Source organism: Neofelis nebulosa, chromosome 15 (genome assembly GCF_028018385.1).
Source record: "Neofelis nebulosa isolate mNeoNeb1 chromosome 15, mNeoNeb1.pri, whole genome shotgun sequence".
Classification (NCBI taxonomy): domain Eukaryota; kingdom Metazoa; phylum Chordata; class Mammalia; order Carnivora; family Felidae; genus Neofelis; species Neofelis nebulosa.
Genome location: NC_080796.1, coordinates 23488921 through 23508479, shown reverse-complemented (window position 1 = coordinate 23508479; position 19559 = coordinate 23488921). Strand labels below are relative to the sequence as shown.

Here is a 19559-nt window from a genome sequence, read left to right as displayed (position 1 = left end):
AGTACTAGGCTCGCAGATCCTAACATATATGGTTTCTTTATATCTTTTCCCTCTTAAGACAAAACATTTCAACGATTGAGTACAAATCAGAGGAACAGTGGGTAGATGGGACCGATCACCATCTATCTTTATAAGACCAAAGTATGAGGCCAATATGAGCTCCTTATTTGGAGGTAATGTGTAAAAGGAAGGTGAGGGATGGTGTGTGCAATCTCCTACAAAGGGACAATATCCTGCTCTTCCATAAATCATCTAGTCCACCAGTGTCAAAGCAGGAAAACAAAACTTGATTAGCCATAGGTTTAGGTCTTACATTCTCAAAGAACAAGGCTCCATTACCTGTCGGGGCCATGGTGTCCGCCTTCTTGCTCTCCCGGGCCCCCTTCTGGGCCCACACCTGGACCGTGTACTCCACGCCCGGCCTCAGGCCCGTCAGCACGGTGCCGCTCTGCTCCTTCCCCACCGGCACCTCCCCGGTGTCTCCATCGGCGGACGTGTAGCGCACCATGTACCTGTCGATGACGGCCTGCACCGGGTCCCAGGAGACGGTGGCCGTGTTCTCCGTCACCCGGTCGGTCACCAGGTTTTGGGGGCTGTCAATGTCTTTAAAAAAGATATTTGGAAAGCCTAAGCTTTGAAGCCATGGAAGAGATACCCACCACCCACCACTCTCATTTCATCTTCTAGAACTCTCTTAGCACAAGGCAATGGTATTCCCATCCAGAATCTGCTGGGAGTCAAGGGAGAAAGGAACCCCAGTTCCCAATTTCAAAAGACTACACATTGTAAGCTTAACATACTCTTTTGGCTTTTAGCTCCCTAAAATATATGAGGAACGACATCTTCTTAACAACATTATGTCACATCACAACAATCATTAAACATCTGCCATGACGTTCAGGGTACCTAGTTTATCATTTTATCATGGGCTGCTTCACGGGCAATCATTCTAAAAGTATTATCACAAGCATTGCAACGATCAGAGCCTATAAACATCTTTGCTGAGTCCACTGAAAACATGGCCACCGCATAGCTTTATTTCTCCCTTCCTGTGGACTGAGTGGTTTCGTGAGCAGCTCACCACGACCAGGCAGAGAGAGCTACCAATTACCACCTCACTGAGGTCACTACTAGGACTCACTGTCCTTTTTGGTCTCTGTGACTTTCTCTGCAAAGTCTCTCATCTCAGGCCGCCTCTTGGGTATCATGCACACTCAAATCCACATGCTCAAAATTCAATTCTGATTGATCTTTTCCTTATTACCTGTTGGGGCCGTGGTGTTGGCTTTCTTGCTCTCCCGGGCCCCCTTCTGGGCCCACACCTGGACCGTGTACTCCACGCCCGGCCTCAGGCCCGTCAGCACGGTGCTGCTCTGCTCCTTCCCCACCGGCACCTCCCCGGTGTCTCCATCGGTGGACGTGTAGCGCACCATGTACCTGTCGATGACGGCCTGCACCGGGTCCCAGGAGACGGTGGCCGTGTTCTCCGTCACCCGGTCGGTCACCAGGTTTGTTGGGCTGTCAATGTCTGAAAGGAAAGTTAAAGCGCACCATTAACAAGCACCGAAGAGGGAGACCGTGTTGCTTGAAGGGAGGCAGTTTCCTGGTCTTGTGGTTTTCCCATGTCCTATGTCAGTTTTCAATTGTTTCAGGGACATAGACTTTCTCTCCACAGCTGGCCTCTTGGATCCTCGAGGAGGCAGCACACGACAGCAGGATAAGCACTAGATCCAAGTCAGAAAAGCTGTGGTCCTGCACATCTCAACGGTCTCTGGCTGGGCCTCAGCCTCATCACCTGCAAATCTGGGGTTCAGGTCGGATAGACTTTAATGTTCTTTTGAGCACTAATGTTCCACGCATACATCTAATTTCATAAATTACTAACTTGTTTCATGACCTTGGACGGCTCACCTCACCTCTATGCATGGATAAAATAGGACTGTTAATAGTTATTGTAAATATTTCACTGGATGGCTCTGAAAACCAAGACAAAAAATACCATGTAAAAAGGGGCCTTGAAAATACTGAAGTATTACAGTGTCTACAGAATAAAAAAAAAAACAGGACAAGATATTAGTGTATACCCTGGAAACTAGCTGTATTAAATGAGTTAGCAATACGCCCTTTGTGACAACTCTTGGCACAGAGTAGATGCCCAATGACCATAAGCTATTATTGATATCATCTTGCTGATATTTCATGAGTGAAGAAGATTATGCTCCTCCAAACTATACACAGAGAAGGTATTCAAAAATGCAGTCACCAAGAAAATAACAACATGTCTTTGTTCCAAATAGTTTATTGCAAAAGTCGTTTCCCTAAAGTCTTTGCTTCTAGGTCGTGTCTCATATGTGCAATGGTATGTTCAAGCAGGACTCCTCTTATCTTGGTTTGGGCTGTGACTCCAAGAAAACTGGTATCTACATTCTAATCTGAAAGCCCACAGTTAAAGTAGGACGAACAGTCTCGTGGCCCTTGGCTGGCCAAACCATCTCCAGACAATGAAAGAGGTTGGAGAGGCCAAAGGGATGGGACTTCAAGAGTGGATTTCTTTGGGCAGAGTTACACTGAGTTTCATGGGTGAGACCCAAACCTCAAATGAGCAAGTGTTCTCAATCAGGAATGATTGGCAATATCTGGAGACCTACTTGGTTGTCACAATTCGGTGTGGGATGCAGAGGCTACTGGAGTCTAATGCGTAGAGGCCAGGGATGCTGTTAAACAGCATACAGTGCCTGAGACCTACCCCTGCAACAAAGATTTCTCCAGCCAAATATTTCACTAGTGTCAAGACTGAGAAACTCTGCCCAATGCTTGGGGAACACCGTAGGCTGGTGTCTGACATGTATCTAAAATACCTAAGGGGTGAGAAAATGGCTGTTTGCTCTGATAGAGAGCACTGCAAAAGAACCATGTATCTAGTTGAATGGATAAAGGATGCCTGCATATGCCCTATAGACCAGACATGGACCAAGGAAAGAAGAGCCCACCTGGGATTATTTTAGAAGCTGTCCAAGACACTCAGCCAGAGGGGTGAGGTGATGCCACCAGAAAGGCACTGGAGTGCACCCCACATGTGTAGGCAGAGGAAGGGACCAGCAGGAGAGATGCATCTGTCACAGGATCACTATGATGACAGCTCAGAGTGTAAGAGGGTCCCTGAAGAACGCACAGAAGTGCTCCACGAGGGAAACATTAGCTTTAACACTGGTCAGGCCCCATGACAGGCTCAGGGCAGCTGTGAAGGTTATAGTAAAGCAGGACCCCTTACCTCTCCTTCTCCTGACCCCTGGCCTCTCTCCAAGCTGTACCAAACATAAATGGGCCAGAAACTACAGTTAGCATGCTAGAAAGAGGGTGTCTGAAGTATAAGAAGGGAAATACAAGAGCAGTCGAGCAGACCCCCCCCTTCCCATGGCAGATAGTTAGCCCGCAAATGGCCCACGCCAGTGGAGAGGAGAAGACTTAACTTTAAATGAAGTATTGATATAGACATTTTAATTACTAAAATGATATGTGTTGAGGACTAAAAATGACTAGATGCTTATTTTTAGCTAATAGAGCATTATTATTATCTCCGCCTAAAACATTCATCTGAAGGGCAGAAATAAAGAACAAGCTCCAAGAAAGGGTTTAAACAGGTGAAGAGGGAAAACAAAGTTGGTTTGGGATCACAGTCCAGCTCCCCCCGCATGGAAGGCACTTGTGCTTTCATCCCATTTAGTCCGTATCAGGTGAGGCACTTCATGTGTTCACAACACGGAAGATGCACAGGCAGAGAACAAAGGACCACAAGCAATCACATCAATCTTTAAAGACCAAAGTTTGAAGGCCGCAAGATGAGCTGTGCATTCTACGAGAAGCCATCAAATAGAAGTAAGGCATACAATGCACTCTATAAGCGCACCATTGCACTCTGTAAAACCTCCCTTTCTGCCAAGGTCACAGAAGGAAAACCAACTGAAACAGACATGAGTTTAGCAGTGACACAGGGATGATGCACGCTCCGTTACCTGTCGGGGCCGTGGTGTCGGCCTTCTTGCCCTCTCGGGTCCCCTTCCGGGCCCACACCTGGACCGTGTACTCCACGCCCGGCCTCAGGCCCGTCAGCACAGTGCCGCTCTGCTCCTTCCCCACCGGCACCTCCCCGGTGTCTCCATCGGCGGACGTGTAGCGCACCATGTACCTGTCGATGACGGCCTGCACCGGGTCCCAGGAGACGGTGGCCGTGTTCTCTGTCACCCGGTCGGTCACCAGGTTTTGGGGGCTGTCAATGTCTTTAAGAGAGATGAAAGAAATGTAACATTTACCAACTCTCTGGTTCCAGAGAGGCCAGCACATACACAGACAAAATGATGATTTCAACAAATTTCAGAATCTGTTATGTGCCAGTGATTGGGATAACTTAAGGGTTTAATTAAGCAAGTGGTCTGAAATTCCAAGAATGAGCTAATAGCATGTAAGGAGACGTAGGGTTTTCAGACAAAGCCAAAACAGTCTCAGCTCTATAAACTTTACCCACAAGTAGACTCTGGATTTTAAAAAAATTGGTCTTCATATACAAATTTCTCCATTACCCTGGGTTTATATAATACACTCTTTGAGTTCTGATTCCCTGTACCTGAAAGCAATTATACTTCAGTAAATCTCTGCAGTGGCTCTAATATTTCATTTGGGAATAAAAATATCCTGAAAGTAGGAGCTGTTAGTTCTTTCCATATAAAACATTATGCCTACAGCCAGAGCACCAGAAGACTTCAACTGATGGTCTTTGAGGTCTGGGCTGATAAAAAAAAAAAATAATCCTACTTGGGTAGGAATCTGTTTGGGTTTCAATACAGTTAAACTGGGTTGGAATCTGGGCACCGTTTCTTAGTTGCTGACTTTGGACAGACTCCAAATTTAAGTCTCCGTCTCCTCATCTCCACAAAGAAGGAAATACCAGTACCTACCTCACAGGTTATGACAAATCACAGATGAGATATTCACATGGAAAAATGCTTGAATATAAGCTCTTTGTTATTACAAGTGTCATTCGAGGCACGAAATTCCCCCTTTCTCCTTGAAATGCGAACCTCTGAGTCAGAAATCCAAGTAGTTGGGTACATGATTAGCAATGCCTTTATGATCCTGTTTCAAAAACCACTTCCTCAAAATGGCTGAGCTTTCCGTAACAGCAAGTGCATCTCAAGCCCGTGCCCCATTGCTCGACACGCATGGCCAGGCCAGCTGGACAGAGCACACAGCCAAGGAGACAACTTGCCTTGAGGAGCACAGACATACAAGGGGGAGTTTCGTTCTGGGATTCTGAGCTGGCTTTGATGCTGCAGCCCCATCCTTCATGACTCCCCTCTGTCCACCACCACCAACACCACTTAAGATTGTTAAGAGACTTGCATATTAAAAATAAGACACAACCGGGGCACCTGGGTGGCGCAGTCGGTTGAGCGTCCGACTTCAGCCAGGTCACGATCTCGCGGTCCGGTCCGTGAGTTCGAGCCCCGCGTCAGGCTCTGGGCTGATGGCTCAGAGCCTGGAGCCTGTTTCCGATTCTGTGTCTCCCTCTCTCTCTGCCCCTCCCCCGTTCATGCTCTGTCTCTCTCTGTCCCAAAAATAAAAATAAAAAACGTTGAAAAAAAAAATTAAAAAAAAAAAAAAAAAGACACAACCAGCCCATCCTATCCTTACACATTACACCTTATGCTGCTCCCACTGCTAACACACTCCAGTGCCCACCCCCCCCAGCAGCTGAGGTGCTAACTCACACCACCGCCACCTGAGAGCAGGGAAGATTCTTCTCTATTCCAACTTCCACCATCTTAAAAAGACTGACCCACAGGCCTCCCTTTCACAACACTCAAAATCCCAGAAAACAGAAAGCCTTGTGTAATATAAACCAGGAGTTGGCAATTTACAACGCATGGGCCAAATCTGACCCACTGCCTATTTTTATAAAGTTTCATTGAACACAGTCATACCAGTTCATTTACATACTTTCCATGGCTGTTTTCACATTTCAATGGCGGAGCTGAATAGTTGTATCAGAGCCGGCATGGTCCCCAAAGCTGAAAACATGGACTATCTGGCCCCTCACAGAAAGTCTGCTAGTTTAAACAAATCTAGATCTCACCCTCCTTACTGCCAACTTCTCCTTCCCCTGGAGGAGATAAGGCCCACCTGGACCCAGGAGGCTACATGCCATTAAACACTTCAAGGGCTAGGGGCACCTGGGTGGCTCAGTCCATTCAGCATACAATTCTTGGTTTCAGCTCAGTTCATGATCCCACAATTCATAGGTCCAGCCCCCCCCCCCCAGCCCCCACCGCTGCCAGCACAGAGCCTGCTTGGGATTCTCTCTCTCCCTCTCTCTGCCCCTCCTTCACTCACGCTGTCTCTGTCTCTCTCAAACTTTAAACAAACAAACCAACAAATAAATAAATGAAAAAATAACCAAAAACTTCAAGGGCTGTTTGCTGATTAGCATTTGCTATGGACTGAATATTTGTGCTCCCCTCCAACTCCCAGGTTGAAGCCCTAACCACCAATTTGCTGGTATTTGGAGGTAATTAGGTTTAGGTGAGGTTGTGGGGGTGGGTTCCCTATGGTGGCATCAGTGCCTCACAAGAAGAGACCTGAGTTTCTTCTCTCTGCCCTATAAAGGTGTAGGAAGAAGGTAGCCATTTATTAGCCAAGAAGAGGGTTCTCACCAGGAACTGAATCAGCCAGTGCCCAGATCATGGAGCTTTCCAGGCTCCAAGATTGTGAGAAAGAAGCCTCTTTTGTTTAAGCCCCCCAGTCTATGATATTCTGTTATAGCAGCCGGAGCAGACTAAGACACGTTCTAAGAAATAATCACTACTACCGCTCACGTAGCCCTTGCTATATGTCGGGCACTTACATGAATTCACTCATGCAACCCTCACAACAACTCTTTGATGTAAATACTCATATGCCCCATTTTACAGACAAGAATGTGAGGAACAGAGGTCAGCTGACTTGCCCAAAGTCCCTCAGCTACTAAATGGCAGAGCTGGGATTAAAACTTGGACAGTCGAGCTTCTGAATCCACATTCCTAACTAATTAATGGCTTCTCTGGGCACCTCTGTACTAAGTGACTGTCCAGAACGGAGCCCAGTGAATAAGTAAATCCTTTTCTAGGATTCCTGTCAAGTGTCTGCAACCTCAAGCAGCCTCCAGGATTAGACTGCTCTGGACTCGGGGACAGTACCAGCGGAGGGTTTAAACACAAAGCAGGTGTGGGATACGCTCCCCTACAGCCTCAGGACATCTGCAAACCCAAGCTGGGCCGAAGGCGGGCTATATTTCACAGCTGGGTGAAATATAGGGACCCGTATGGTTTCTGAAAGCTTAAAGGCAGAATTGGTACATTCGGTGACTGTTGACTCAGGATGCAAACCATTTCCATGGTCTGAAAGAGAGTTCCAGATTATAAGCAAAGTGCCTGTACAGCCACTGCAAACTTAGATAAGCATTCAAATTCACTGTCAGCCAAATGTTTTGAGTTTCAACGTCCAAAAAAATGAAAATTAGGAAGTGTTACTCTTCTCTGAGAGAGTTGCATATGGAATTCTAACCCAAATAAGTATGACCTTCTGTGTAACGTAAAAAGGCTGGTCTCTTTTGTTTGAAGTTAAAAGGGGAGAAATCATAATTGTGAAATTTGAAATTGCTCTTGCAACCCCCTTCCCCACCCCTGCAAGCAAAAGAGCTGATGCTAGGCGGGCATCGGACTCCTGGTTCAAAAATCAGCCTCCTTGGGGCGCCTGGGTGGCGCAGTCGGTTGAGCGTCCGACTTTGGCCAGGTCACGATCTCGCGGTCCGTGAGTTCGAGCCCCGCGTCGGGCTCTGTGCTGACAGCTCAGAGCCTGGAGCCTGTTTCAGATTCTGTGTCTCCCTCTCTCTCTGGCCCTCCCCCGTTCGTGCTCTGTCTCTCTCTGTCTCAAAAATAAATTTAAAAAAACGTTGAAAAAAAAAATTAAAAAAAAAAAAAAATCAGCCTCCTCCCTGCTGTAAGGAAATCTGTTTAGGCTCCCGTTCCTCTGTTACCTGTGAGGGCCTTGGTGTCGGCCTTCTTGCTCTCCTGGCTGCCCCTCTCGGCCCACACGTAGACTCTGTACGCCTCTCCCGGCTTCAGGCCCATCAGGACGGTGCTGCTCTGCTCCCTGGGCACCGCCATGTCCCTGGTGTCCCCATCAGCAGAGGTGTAGCGCACCACGTACTTGTCTACGACAGCCCGGACTGGGGTCCAGGAGACTACCGCTGTGTCTTCTGTCACTCGGTCAGTGACCACATTGGTTGGGCTATCGATTTCTTCATAAAAATATACGAGAAAGAAAAATTAGAGAAGACGTTTGGCTGGCCAAAATCACAGGTGCTTCAAGATCTAGTTCATCCAGGTGACCGAGTTCCGTGGTCCATACAATGCAAGAGGGTCTCTCCATCATCTGTGACAGGTAGACAGCTGGCCTCTACTTGAACTGCAGGCTGAGAAAGGGCTCCCTGATGGACAAAACAATCCCTTCCATTTTGAGACCAATGAGCACGTTAGACAAGACTCCTGCAAATGTAGTCACACGAAATGGAACTCCTTCAAGAGGCATATGGAATACACCTAATGCTTCTTCTGGGAGACCCTCAAGCAGGTGTTCAAGAATAGTAACCATTCTCCTTCCTAACTCTCCTCAAGTCAAAACAGCTTCACCTCTCCAATGTCTGTATTTGTAGGTTATTAACTTTTGTACCATTATATCATATCATGCCATACCATATAATATCATATTATACTTTCAAATTACAGTTTCTAGACCTGGCACTTACATCTGGACATGCTTTCTTTCCCTTGATCAAAGAAAAATCCCCAAAACTCAGTCCATTCATTCAACAATTCACTGACCATCCGTTTCATGCCAGGGAATATAATGGCACTCAGGAGTCACCAATGAATAAAACAATCAGAAATCCCTGCCTATGCAAGGTTGATGTTCTAGAAGGACGAACCGAGAACAACATGCCCCTCCATGTCCTAGACACTGTTCCCTCAGTAACATATCTTCAGCCCACAGCCTCAGAAAATCCCTACGCTTTTCAACACGTGTCCCTGCTGACCCAGGGGTTGTCAACATTGGGCACCTCCTCAGTATCACCTGCAAAGAGCTCATTTCAAGTCTCAGATATGCGCTGACATCTCTGCTGAAAAAACAAATAAGCAAGACTCCGCAGGTAATTCTGATGCACAGCCAAGGCTGAGAATCCCACATTGAGCCACATCTTCCCCATTTAAGATGCATATAAAATACATCTCCAATGTTTATTCTTGTTATATTTCACCTTATGGACTTCATTTATAATTTAGTCTTTCACTCAACATGCTGATTTTCCTTTCTAGCTTATCATTTACAAACCTAATAGGTAAGCATCTGAGTGCAGCATCCGTTCAAGGTCACTGATAAGGGCGCTGCACAGAACAAAGCTGACATTTGGTGCCAAGAACCCTCTCCACCTGCGGATCTATACCCTTTTGGGTAAAGACACACGAAATAGGTTCCTCCTCTCAGAAATTTAAGCAGCTTTCCTTCCTCCCCATCCTGCCCTGGTTCTCTTGGCCAAGGGTCCTCCAGCAGAGAAGTTCCGACTCTACAAAGCTGCATTTTTTTCACATCAACTAGGATCACCTTTCTTGAGCACAATGGCAGTGTCTTCTTTGTGTGCAAGGAAATGAAATATGTTCTGTCACCAGAGACAGTGCATATTTAATAAACCAACTGTCATCAATTGAGTGTATACTAAATGTAAGATGCTTTTCACACATTACCCTATCAAACCTCATACTAACAACTCAAGGTTGTATCAGATTCCCCATGTACTAATTTCGAACATTAATAATGGTTACCATTTTTAGAGCACTAACTATACATACCAGGCTCAGAGAGGTTAGATAACTTAGCCAAGGTCACTCAGCTAGTAAATGATAGTCACACATTCTACAAACGTTCCCTGAGTGCCTAGCTGGAGCTGGGAATTCAGTTTAACTCAGTTATTCATTTTCTATTTTTTTAATTTTTTGTAATGTTTATTTATTTTTTGAGAGAGACAGAGCACGATGCAGGGGAGGGCCAGAGAGAGACAGAGACACGGAGCTGTCAGCACAGAGCCAGACAAGGGGCTCGAACCCACAAACCTTGAGATCATGACCTGAGCCAAAGTCGGATGCTTAACTGACTGAGCCACCCAGGCGCCCCGGTTTAACTCAGTTATAAATTAAAGTGAGCCTGCCTGGAGCCTGCTTCAGATTCTGTGTCCCCTGTCTCTCCGCCCCTCCCCTGCTCACACTCTGTCTCTCAAAAATAAATAAACATTAAAAAAAAATTTTTTAAGTGTGCCCCTCCCCCACCAAAAGCTTAGTCAACGTGCTAACCCTCCGTACCTCAGCACGTGACCTTACTTGGAAATAGCGTCTTTCTAGAGATAATCAGGTCAAAATGAGGTCATTAGAGTGAGCCTAATCCAGTATGACTGGTGTCCTTATGAAAGGGGGAGTTTGGACACACACACACACACACACACACACAGGGAAGATGATATGAAGAAGCCCACCATGTGCCTAGACGCCGCATCTATAAGTCACAGATTGACAAGGATTGCCAACAAACAACTGAAGCTAGAGGGGTGAGGAAGGACTCTCCCCTACAGCTTTCCAAGAGAGAGCGGAGCCCTGCAGGCACCTTGATCTCAGACTTCATAGCCTCCACAGCAGGGAGACAATAAATTTCTATTGTTTTAAACCACCCGGTCTTTGGTATTTTGCTACAGCGGCCCTAGGATACGAATACCGTTGACCCCTGAACAATGCAGGAATCAGGCACCTCAATTCTCTTCTGCTCAGTCAAAAATCCACGTGTAACTTTTGACTCACGAAAAACTTAATAGCCTGCTGTTGACCAGAAGCCTTACTGATAACACGAACATTCAAGTAACACATATTTTGTATGTTGTATCATATACTGTATTCTTCCAATGATACCTACTTTCCCTTAATTTTTTCAGGATTTCTAGGCTATATTTCTAAACTTTGTCTGAGTTTTTCCAAAGTGTCACGAATCTCAAAAAAACTTTTCCAGTATATTTATTGAAAAAAAGCTGCACATAAGTGGACTGGTGCAGTTCAAATCCATGTTAAGGGCCAACTGTCTAAGCAATGAACAGAATAAAGACTCTCTGCTATGGAACTTACATTTTCCTCAAGGAGACAGACGATAAACAAGATGTGATAGTATTAGGAAGCCCAATGAGGCAAGATATAGGGTTAGAAGATGCCGAGCAAAAGCGGTTTGTGAGTTTAGACAGGGAGGTCAGGAAAGAGCCATCTCACTGGGAAGGTAACATTTGAACAAAGACCTAAACGAAATGAGGCAGCAGGCACGTACTGTCTGGGCACCTCATTCCACACAGAAGGAGCAAGTCCAAAGGCCCTGCTCCACATAGCCAGGGAAAAGCAACAGGACAGAGTCAGTGAGGAGCTGAGTGGCTGGAGGTGAGTCCAGGGAGGTAAGGGGCGAGTGGACCATGGATGGCGTCCAAGGCCACTATAATGACTGTGGCTTTTGCACTGAATGAGGTAAGAAGCCCCTGGGGGTTTTGCACAGAAGAATGGCATGATCTGACCTAAATTATCAAAGGGTCCCTCTGGCTGCCAGAGAGAGTACAGGCTATAGTAGGTCAAGAGTAGAGGTCACCTGGGAGGCTGTCCCAACAGTGCGAGAGAAGACAGGAATGTGAACCAGTGTGGCAGGGATGAAGTCACGAGAAAGGCTGCACTCGGGAGATTTCAAATGTAAACCTGTCAGAATCTGCCGATGGGGCTAATGTGGGATACAAATCCACCCTTCCATCCATCCATGTTGATTTGAGACCCGAGCGATTTGTAGAATGGGGTGACCATTTACAGAGATGGACAGATCTGAGGGAGGGCAGGGTTTTCAGGAGAGGGCGGGGAGAATGGGACCAGGAATCTGCACCTGGACACTTTAAGTGGGAGAGCCCAGCTGTGAACCATTCCTATCTGCCGAAGACCCTGCCTGATACCACTGTGTCTCAGCAGCACTATCATCAGCCTTTTCTCATGGAAATAATCACAATAAATAAATAGCATCAAGTGTGATCTGAAAGGTTCCTGCCATCTGAATCCATACACAGCAGGGGACTGGAGCTTGCAGTGACAGCTGGAAACAGTCTCCTACGGTTCCTCTTGGGAGACTGGCTGGGCAGACGTCACGGCAGAGGGCGGTGAAGTCAGGAGCAGACAGTGACAGGGTCTTGTCCCGGGCCTCTGCAGACTTGAGCAGGTTCTAAGAGGATGCTCAAGGGAAAGTGAGCACAAGAGAGAGAACTCGGTCCCCACCCTGGTCCCCCTTTTCTGTGCAAAGCATGATTCTGCACATGACAGGGAAGGAATGAAAACAGCCTCCGAAGGTGACCCCTCCATCTGGGAAAATCTTGGTAGGTCGACCTTTCACTTGCATGTGTTAGAATAACGGGGAGCCCCACTTTGGGGTTGCCTGGGTGGCTTAGTCAGTTAGGCATCCGACTTCAGCTCAGGTCATGATCTCACAGTTTGTGAGTTCGAGCCCCAAGTCGGGCTCTGTGCTGACAGCACAGAGCCTGGAGCCTGCTTGGGATTCTGTGTCTCCCTCCCTCTGCCCCTCCCCTGCTTGTGCTCTCTCTCTCAAAAATAAACATAAAAAGTTTAATAAAAAATAAAAATAAAAATAAAAATGGGGAGCCCCACTCCAGAAGATCTAATCTACAAAACTGAGTATACAGAAGAAGCTAATTAAGAGCTCTAGGCTCAGCAGGAAAGTTTATTCCACTTGGGGTAGGGCATGGCGTGCTCAGTCTCTGCTCAAACACCAACCTCACATGTCCCTGCTCCAGCCCACGGCAACGGGCATTAGCACTGACTCAGGAATGGGGACATTTAGAATGGAAAGTGAGGATGGAGGAAAAGAGCTAGGACACCCTGACAGTCCTGCCTCTTAAAGTCCCTGGTCCTCATCCTCTCCAAAGTGACCCACATCTGCACAACTCAAGGTCCCAGCAGTGCCTCCCACCACCCCTCCCTGCCCCAGACCAGTGCTTGGCCCCAGAGATGCAGGACCCAGGACACAGGCCTATGCTTTGGGGGGTCAGGGCTGCCTTGTGCGTAGCCCTCTCAAGAGCCACCATGCCCATGTGAGTGTAACCAGCCTGGTGCATCTGGTTCCCTCAACAGTCCCGGGGCACTCAAGGAGTGGAGAAGAGCCAGGAAACGCATCTTGACTGTGAAGAGTACGAAGGTGGGAAAGAAAAGCAGAATCCTCCCGTGCCAGAGTCAGAGATGTAGCCCAGAGAGGAGATGTGACTTCTCCAAGGTCATGAAGCCAGCTAAGAAGACTGGCCAGCCTCGAACTCAGGACTCTGCCCTTTCTCTCGATCCCCTAACAACACCCTGAGTCAGAAGGAGGGGCTTCATGGGGCTGCTCCTCTATATGATAAATCTAAGGATGGGAACCAGATGCCATGACACAGAAGCAGGAGGACAGCCCTGGTGTTGGGACCCCGATGGGAGGCCACACTCCTGCTCCAGCTTAGCAGTACCAAAGCCTCCCTCTCTGCCAAGAAGGGATGTGAGGATCATAAGCAGTTTTTTCATGGAACAAAGTCCTCCAGCAGCTGCAGACGCTGGCTGAGTCATAGATGAGTCATGGTGGGAGCCTCAGTGAGGAGACTGGCTCTCCCACCCAGCCCCCAACTCCCTGCCCACCTACTGGATGCTAGCAGCCCTGATGGGACCTTTCTCAGGGTCGTGCAAGGTCAGAGAGATTTAAGACGAGACTTGGTAGACAGACTTTTAAGTTGCATGTGTTAGAATAAAGAGGAGCCCCACTCCAGAAGATCTAATCTACAAAACTAAGTATACAGAAGCAGCTAATTAAGAGCTCTAGGCACAGCAGGAAAGTTTATTCCACTTTATAATGAGATTCACCACCGGTTTGGGTAGGACATGGCTGTCCTCAGTCTGTGCTGGAACACCAACCTCATGTGTCCCTGCCCAGCCCATGGCCACAGGCATTAGGAACAGCTTTTTCCATTCACAATGGCTACTTCTGAATCATCCCTTTGGCATAGTGGAAAATGGCACTGCCAGAATCTAAAATCTATGGGCATATGAGCTTGGGGGCAAAGATGGGGGAAAGGGCCTATGCCCCTAGTTTGATAGTGAGTTCCTGGAAGGTGAGGCTTTCCTCCCGACTACCGTGGCCATGCGTCCCAGGATCTTGTTTTCTCAAGCCTCCCCTACTGCCTTCACTGTGGCAATAAAATTATTCCACAAGCATTACTTGTAGAGAATGTGCCACAGATGAATTCCTTTTCCTGCTCTCCTCTAGCTTTGCTTCTGGAAAGGTGGTGATTTGACCTCAAGCAAACCTAAGTTCAAATGCCATTCACTGGTTCACCCTGACTCTCCTAAATTCTGTAGTCTTCCATTTTCTCGCCTGTAAAATGGGAATAATAATGTTTACAATGCTATTATAAGGACTAAAGGTAATGTTTATCAAGCCCTGCAGCACCTAGAATAACAGTGGGTACTCAAATGACAAAAATCATTATTTTTCAGCCACCGGGTGTGCATGGGTGGCTGTGTGAGGCAGGAGCTCTGAATGTTGGCAGGAGTTCATCTTGAAACATGAAGGAATTTAAGAAGGCAAGTTTTAGGGCTGGGCCATTTCAAACAGAGCAGTGTGTTTGGAAAGCAGCAAAAAGTGAACAAGATCCTCAGTGAAGCAAAATTGTTATTTCATAGCATCATCAAAGGGAAAAGTTCGAAGAAAACTGTTAACACGTAAATATGCCAGGCTGTATGTTCCACTGCGCGTGGCAGCTTGTGAAATTACAACAAAGCAAGCAGTCCTTTGTTCCGTACCCACCATTCCAAAACGCATGCATCGGAGAAGTTATTAAGACTCATAATGATGTGAAAAAGAGGGACTTTAAACTTATTTAGTCTAACCTTTCATTTGACAGATGGAGAAACTGAGGACAAAGGGACAGCATCGCCTCCCAGTTAGTGGCCTGCTCGTCTTGTCATGTGACGTGAGGTGGCTGTGGAGGGTCCGGCAGAGAAGTCAGGGACACTCGCCGCTGAAGATGCTGGCCTGGCTGGTGTCTGCTACTCTGATGTTGACCTGCTTCTGAAGCCTGGCCTTTGTGGGAGACGCTTCAGTGCACTCCGAGTGTCTTAACAGGGTGAGGATTTTCAATTGACCCCTTCCCTTTCGTGGATTAGTTCCACCGAGTGACTTGTTAAATGGAAAATACCTGAACTGTATCATTTCCTCCCTGCGCACGGCTATGCTGTTCTTACATTCCAGGGTCTTCTTCTAGCTCATGAAATGCAAAACATTTTTTTCCCCTTAAATTAATGAACAGTCTAGCCAGGTTTGAGAGTGTTTCCTGACCTCAGACATTATTGCCTCTTTTTTTTTTTTTTATGTTCATGGGGCACATGACACACATTTATTTGCTATCCAATAAAATATCCCATCCTGCGTTTAGAATATAATTGACAATAAAAACACTTCTTGAGTGTTCACATTCTAGTTGGGATAATATACTTGAAAGGTTAACCATCAATTCAAGGCCATGTGTGATTAAATGCTCCAAAAACTCAGAGGCAAAAATGGCTGCTATTTAATGTGGTCCTACAAGGCCTCAGTGGAGGGGCTAAGGTTGGAGCTGGGTCTGGAAGGATGAGTGATCTTATTGCTATGAGTCCCTGAAGGGCAAGGACCAGGACTTTCCAGCTGTGGAAGTATCTAAAGGGACCACGTCTCTAGTGCCCAGCTCTACTCTGCAATTCGTGTTTGTTGAATCAACTGATGGCTTGTATTAATTGAATTCCCCACTGAATTAATGGATAGCTAGAGATAACCGTGGAGGGCTTCCTAGGCTGGGGTAACTACATGAACAAACCCATCATGATGTAGAGATAAGCTTTCTGTGTTAAGAAACCCCAAGAACAGTCCAGCAGCAAGAAGGCTTCCCGTTCAGAAGTGGTAAGAACAACAACCCAGTTTGGTTGGGTCCCTTGAGGCCAAGATAGAAGGGTTTCTGCATTATCCTAAGGCAATGAGGAGTCACAGAAAGTTTTCTAGTTAGGAGGTAAAAAGTATAAGGATTAACCAGAAACAATGGGTGAAAAGGTGAAAGTGGGATGCCCTTTAGTTTTGTGTCCACCCAAGAGGAACCCATCCTGGGTTCAAATCCCAGCTCTGTCATTTCTTGGCTGGGCGATCCTACACTTAGCTTCTCAGTTCTTGTGGTTTTTCATATGTGACTTAGAAACAATAATAGGACCTACCACATGGCCACAGGGAGAACTAAATGAGACAATTTTCCAGAAGTAATTGTTAGTATAATGCCTGATGCATCGTGGGCTCTCAAGTAATTCAGAGCTGATGAGAAAGCCCCTGGAAACAAGGACCTCCTTGCCATTTCCCAGCCCCTACAAGTTTTCCACGAGTCCACCATTCGGGCCAGCTCCACAGTCTGTACTGTGTAGTTCATAAATTAGGTTCTATCTTCTCCTTCACAACTGGCCGGCTAGAACTTTCACACTACTGATATGCAATCTGTTAGGCAACCGAAATAGCGAACTCAATTCTTGCACCATCTCACCAGCCCGACCAGCTCCTGCCAGGACTGCACTGAAAACAACTAAAACACTTTTCAGGGAAGTCTCAGAATCCAAAAATCCCTTCTTGGCCAGCTTCAAGGATCAGCCTTCCCCAAGTGGCATTAGACTCCAGCTCACCGGTTCCCAACGTGGGCTGGCTTCGAACCATAGCTTTGCAGGAAACGCACCATTTCATATGGACTCAAGCATCAGCTAAAAACTGAAAATTATGTGGACTATCTTGCATGTATGACTACAAGGATTGCAAATTCTTTTATGATTAATAAATCACAAACTTAGTGTCTGTTACTGATTTATAACGTTTGTCATTATCCGTTATCTCGATCCACAGATGCTAAATATACCACTACTCCCATGTGAGGGCCTTTAACATCTTTTGACATTTTTAAAAATATTTTTTAATGCTTATTTTTGAGAGAGAGAGAGAGAGCAGGGGAGGGACAGAGAGAGAGGGAGACACAGAATCCGAAGCAGGATCCAGGCTCGGAGCCCGATGAAGGGCTTGAACCCACAAACTGCGAGGTCATGACCTGAGCCGAAGTCGGACGCTTAACCGACTGAGCCACCCAGGCGCCCTTCTTTCGACATTTTAAAGCAGAGTGCGTGAGTGTGATCATCAGGAAAAAACACAGGAATGACAAGAAAAAAATTTTAGAACAACTTTCTTCAGTAATACGGAGTCGTGTGTCTAAGTCCAAGATAATGAATAAAATAACCCAGTGATTAAAGCTAATGAAATAAGCAGAAAGGCGTCAGAAATGGCCTTTCCCCTGGACTCCAAGATCCTGGGGGAGATTTTCAACAGTAAGAAACATTTCAAATAGAAGTGTTTACTTCCCTTCCCCTGCCCCACAAAATAGATGTCAGTACACAAAGAGACTCTCTCTACATCCCAGGGTTTTTATCCAGGGAGGAGTCAGCCAAGAAAAACATCAGGAAGAAAACCTGAGAAATGTTCACAGTGCCTCCAAATAGCTCCTACCTGTGCGGCCATTCAGGAGAATCGGCTTGCCCTCCAGTTCTCCTTTCATGGGGATGACAGTGATCCTATACTCTGTTCCGGGCTGTAGACCTGCAAACAAGCAGCCAGTGAGCGATGAGTTCCGGCTCCAGAACCTCGCCCCCAGCCCTGCTCTCCCCCAGGGTCTCTCTTGTGAGGGAGCTGAGGGGCTATGCTCCTCACCTGAAGGCTAATCTAAGGCAGAGAAAGGGCGGCAGGACCAGTAGGGTACGAGGCGTCGTCGAAAGGCTTATGGGGGAGCAGGGGGCCAGAGCGGATGAGGGCCTGATGGAGCTCCTTCCTTGGGCCACCAAGCACAGATCTCCCAGTTTTATTTACAGCCCGAGTGTTTTTCTGCCCCCAGCAATCCTTTTCCCTCAAAAGTTTCTTTTCTAATTAGCCTCATTGTATTCCATTATTTTCTTCTTTGCTCTGCCTTTTGCTGTTGTTGTTGCTTGTTATTTCTCTGTAGCAGCAAATCTGAATGACTGTTGTTCACGGCACCGGCACCGATATCCAGACTGGGGCAAAGTGCAGACAAATAGTGGCACGTGTGATACACACCCACTGTTCTCCGCTCTACAAATGCTGGGAACCTCAAAGATGTCCTTTCAAGATGCAACTCACAGAGCGGACAGCAGAAGGAGGCCCCGGAGGAGAACTGAACCACAGCGCTAAGAAGCCTCAGGGCCCCCTCCCCTGCATAGGCCACTTCCAAGGGTATTCACACGGGTATTCATGATTGTGTATTATTTTCCCTAAAGAGAGCCCTGAGAATTCTATAAGCTTCAGGAGCCACAAAACATGATCCAGCCCTGCAGGTCCCATTTCCTTAGCAACCATCAGATTTTCAGCACTCAGCAGATTCACTTGGTCAGTTGGGAGGACATCCCCACCCAGGCCTCCCAGTATGACTCCCCATGCAACATGCCAAACAACCCAGTCTCTCTCTCTCATTCTATCTCTCTCTCTCTCTCTCTCTCTCTCTCTCTCTCTCTCACACACACACACACACACACACACACACACACACACACAGAGCTCTTCCAAAAGGAACATCTGTGCCACTATATCCACCCTGAGACACAGGCAGTTTTCAAGAGCACATTGGGCCTATGATCTGTTGACCAGGTGCTCTGAGATTCCAGTCAGCTCTGGGATGCTGGAGCACAGTCTGCAGGCCTACAGAATGGGCTCACATCTCGTAGTTTCCAGGGTCAGAGTTCAAGTGATTCCTAGGGCCCCAGGACCCTCTGTGCACACTGTCCCCACCTTGGCATCCATGGCGAACATCTCACATGCCCAGGGTTGGCTCTTACCAGTGATGTCATATCGGCTCTTGGGGTCACCGCTCCTGGGCACGGTGACCTCAGCCACCTCCTGCCCTGTCAGAGGGCCATACTGAAGCTTGTAGTAGTCCACCTCGGTCGGGGGGTTCTCCCACTCCACATCCAGGGAGCTCTCAGTCTCCTCTGTCACCCACGCGGTGCCAAGCACAGCCGGATCTAGGGCAGGGGTCAAGGAAGGCAGGAGAAAGCAGTGAAGAGCAGAGGTCCAGCAGGTCTGTAACAGGCCATTGGCTACCAGGTCAGTGCCCTTTCTTGACACGTTGAGAAAGTGCTTCAGCCCAGGACACAGTCCTTAACAGGTGTCTCAAGACTACCAAAGTAGCAAATAAACTATTGGTCCTCACATTATCCATGGAGGGAAGACTATCTTCTGGGAAAGCCTCCTGTCTCCCATCCCTTCCCATCAGATGCCAGGCTGCCCCCCTGCCCAAGCTGCTGTGGGCCAAGTCCTGGGCC

At 47.3% G+C, this 19559-nt stretch overlaps 1 protein-coding gene across 4 annotated transcripts in view; it reads right to left on the bottom strand.

The window, feature by feature from the left end:
- The window catches only part of TNN (tenascin N), a 65964-nt gene that overhangs the window by 30585 nt on the left and 15820 nt on the right, over nucleotides 1-19559 (bottom strand). For 3 of the 4 annotated variants that reach the window (XM_058700395.1, XM_058700394.1, XM_058700396.1), the window contains exons 5-10: nucleotides 19074-19259; nucleotides 17737-17826; nucleotides 8069-8332; nucleotides 4014-4277; nucleotides 1265-1528; nucleotides 340-603 (exon numbers count right to left, since the gene is read on the bottom strand). In XM_058700395.1, the coding sequence (XP_058556378.1) occupies nucleotides 340-603; nucleotides 1265-1528; nucleotides 4014-4277; nucleotides 8069-8332; nucleotides 17737-17826; nucleotides 19074-19259 (1332 nt within the window). The remainder of the gene's footprint in view (nucleotides 1-339; nucleotides 604-1264; nucleotides 1529-4013; nucleotides 4278-8068; nucleotides 8333-17736; nucleotides 17827-19073; nucleotides 19260-19559) is intronic. The other variant, XM_058700397.1, reaches the window with a different exon arrangement.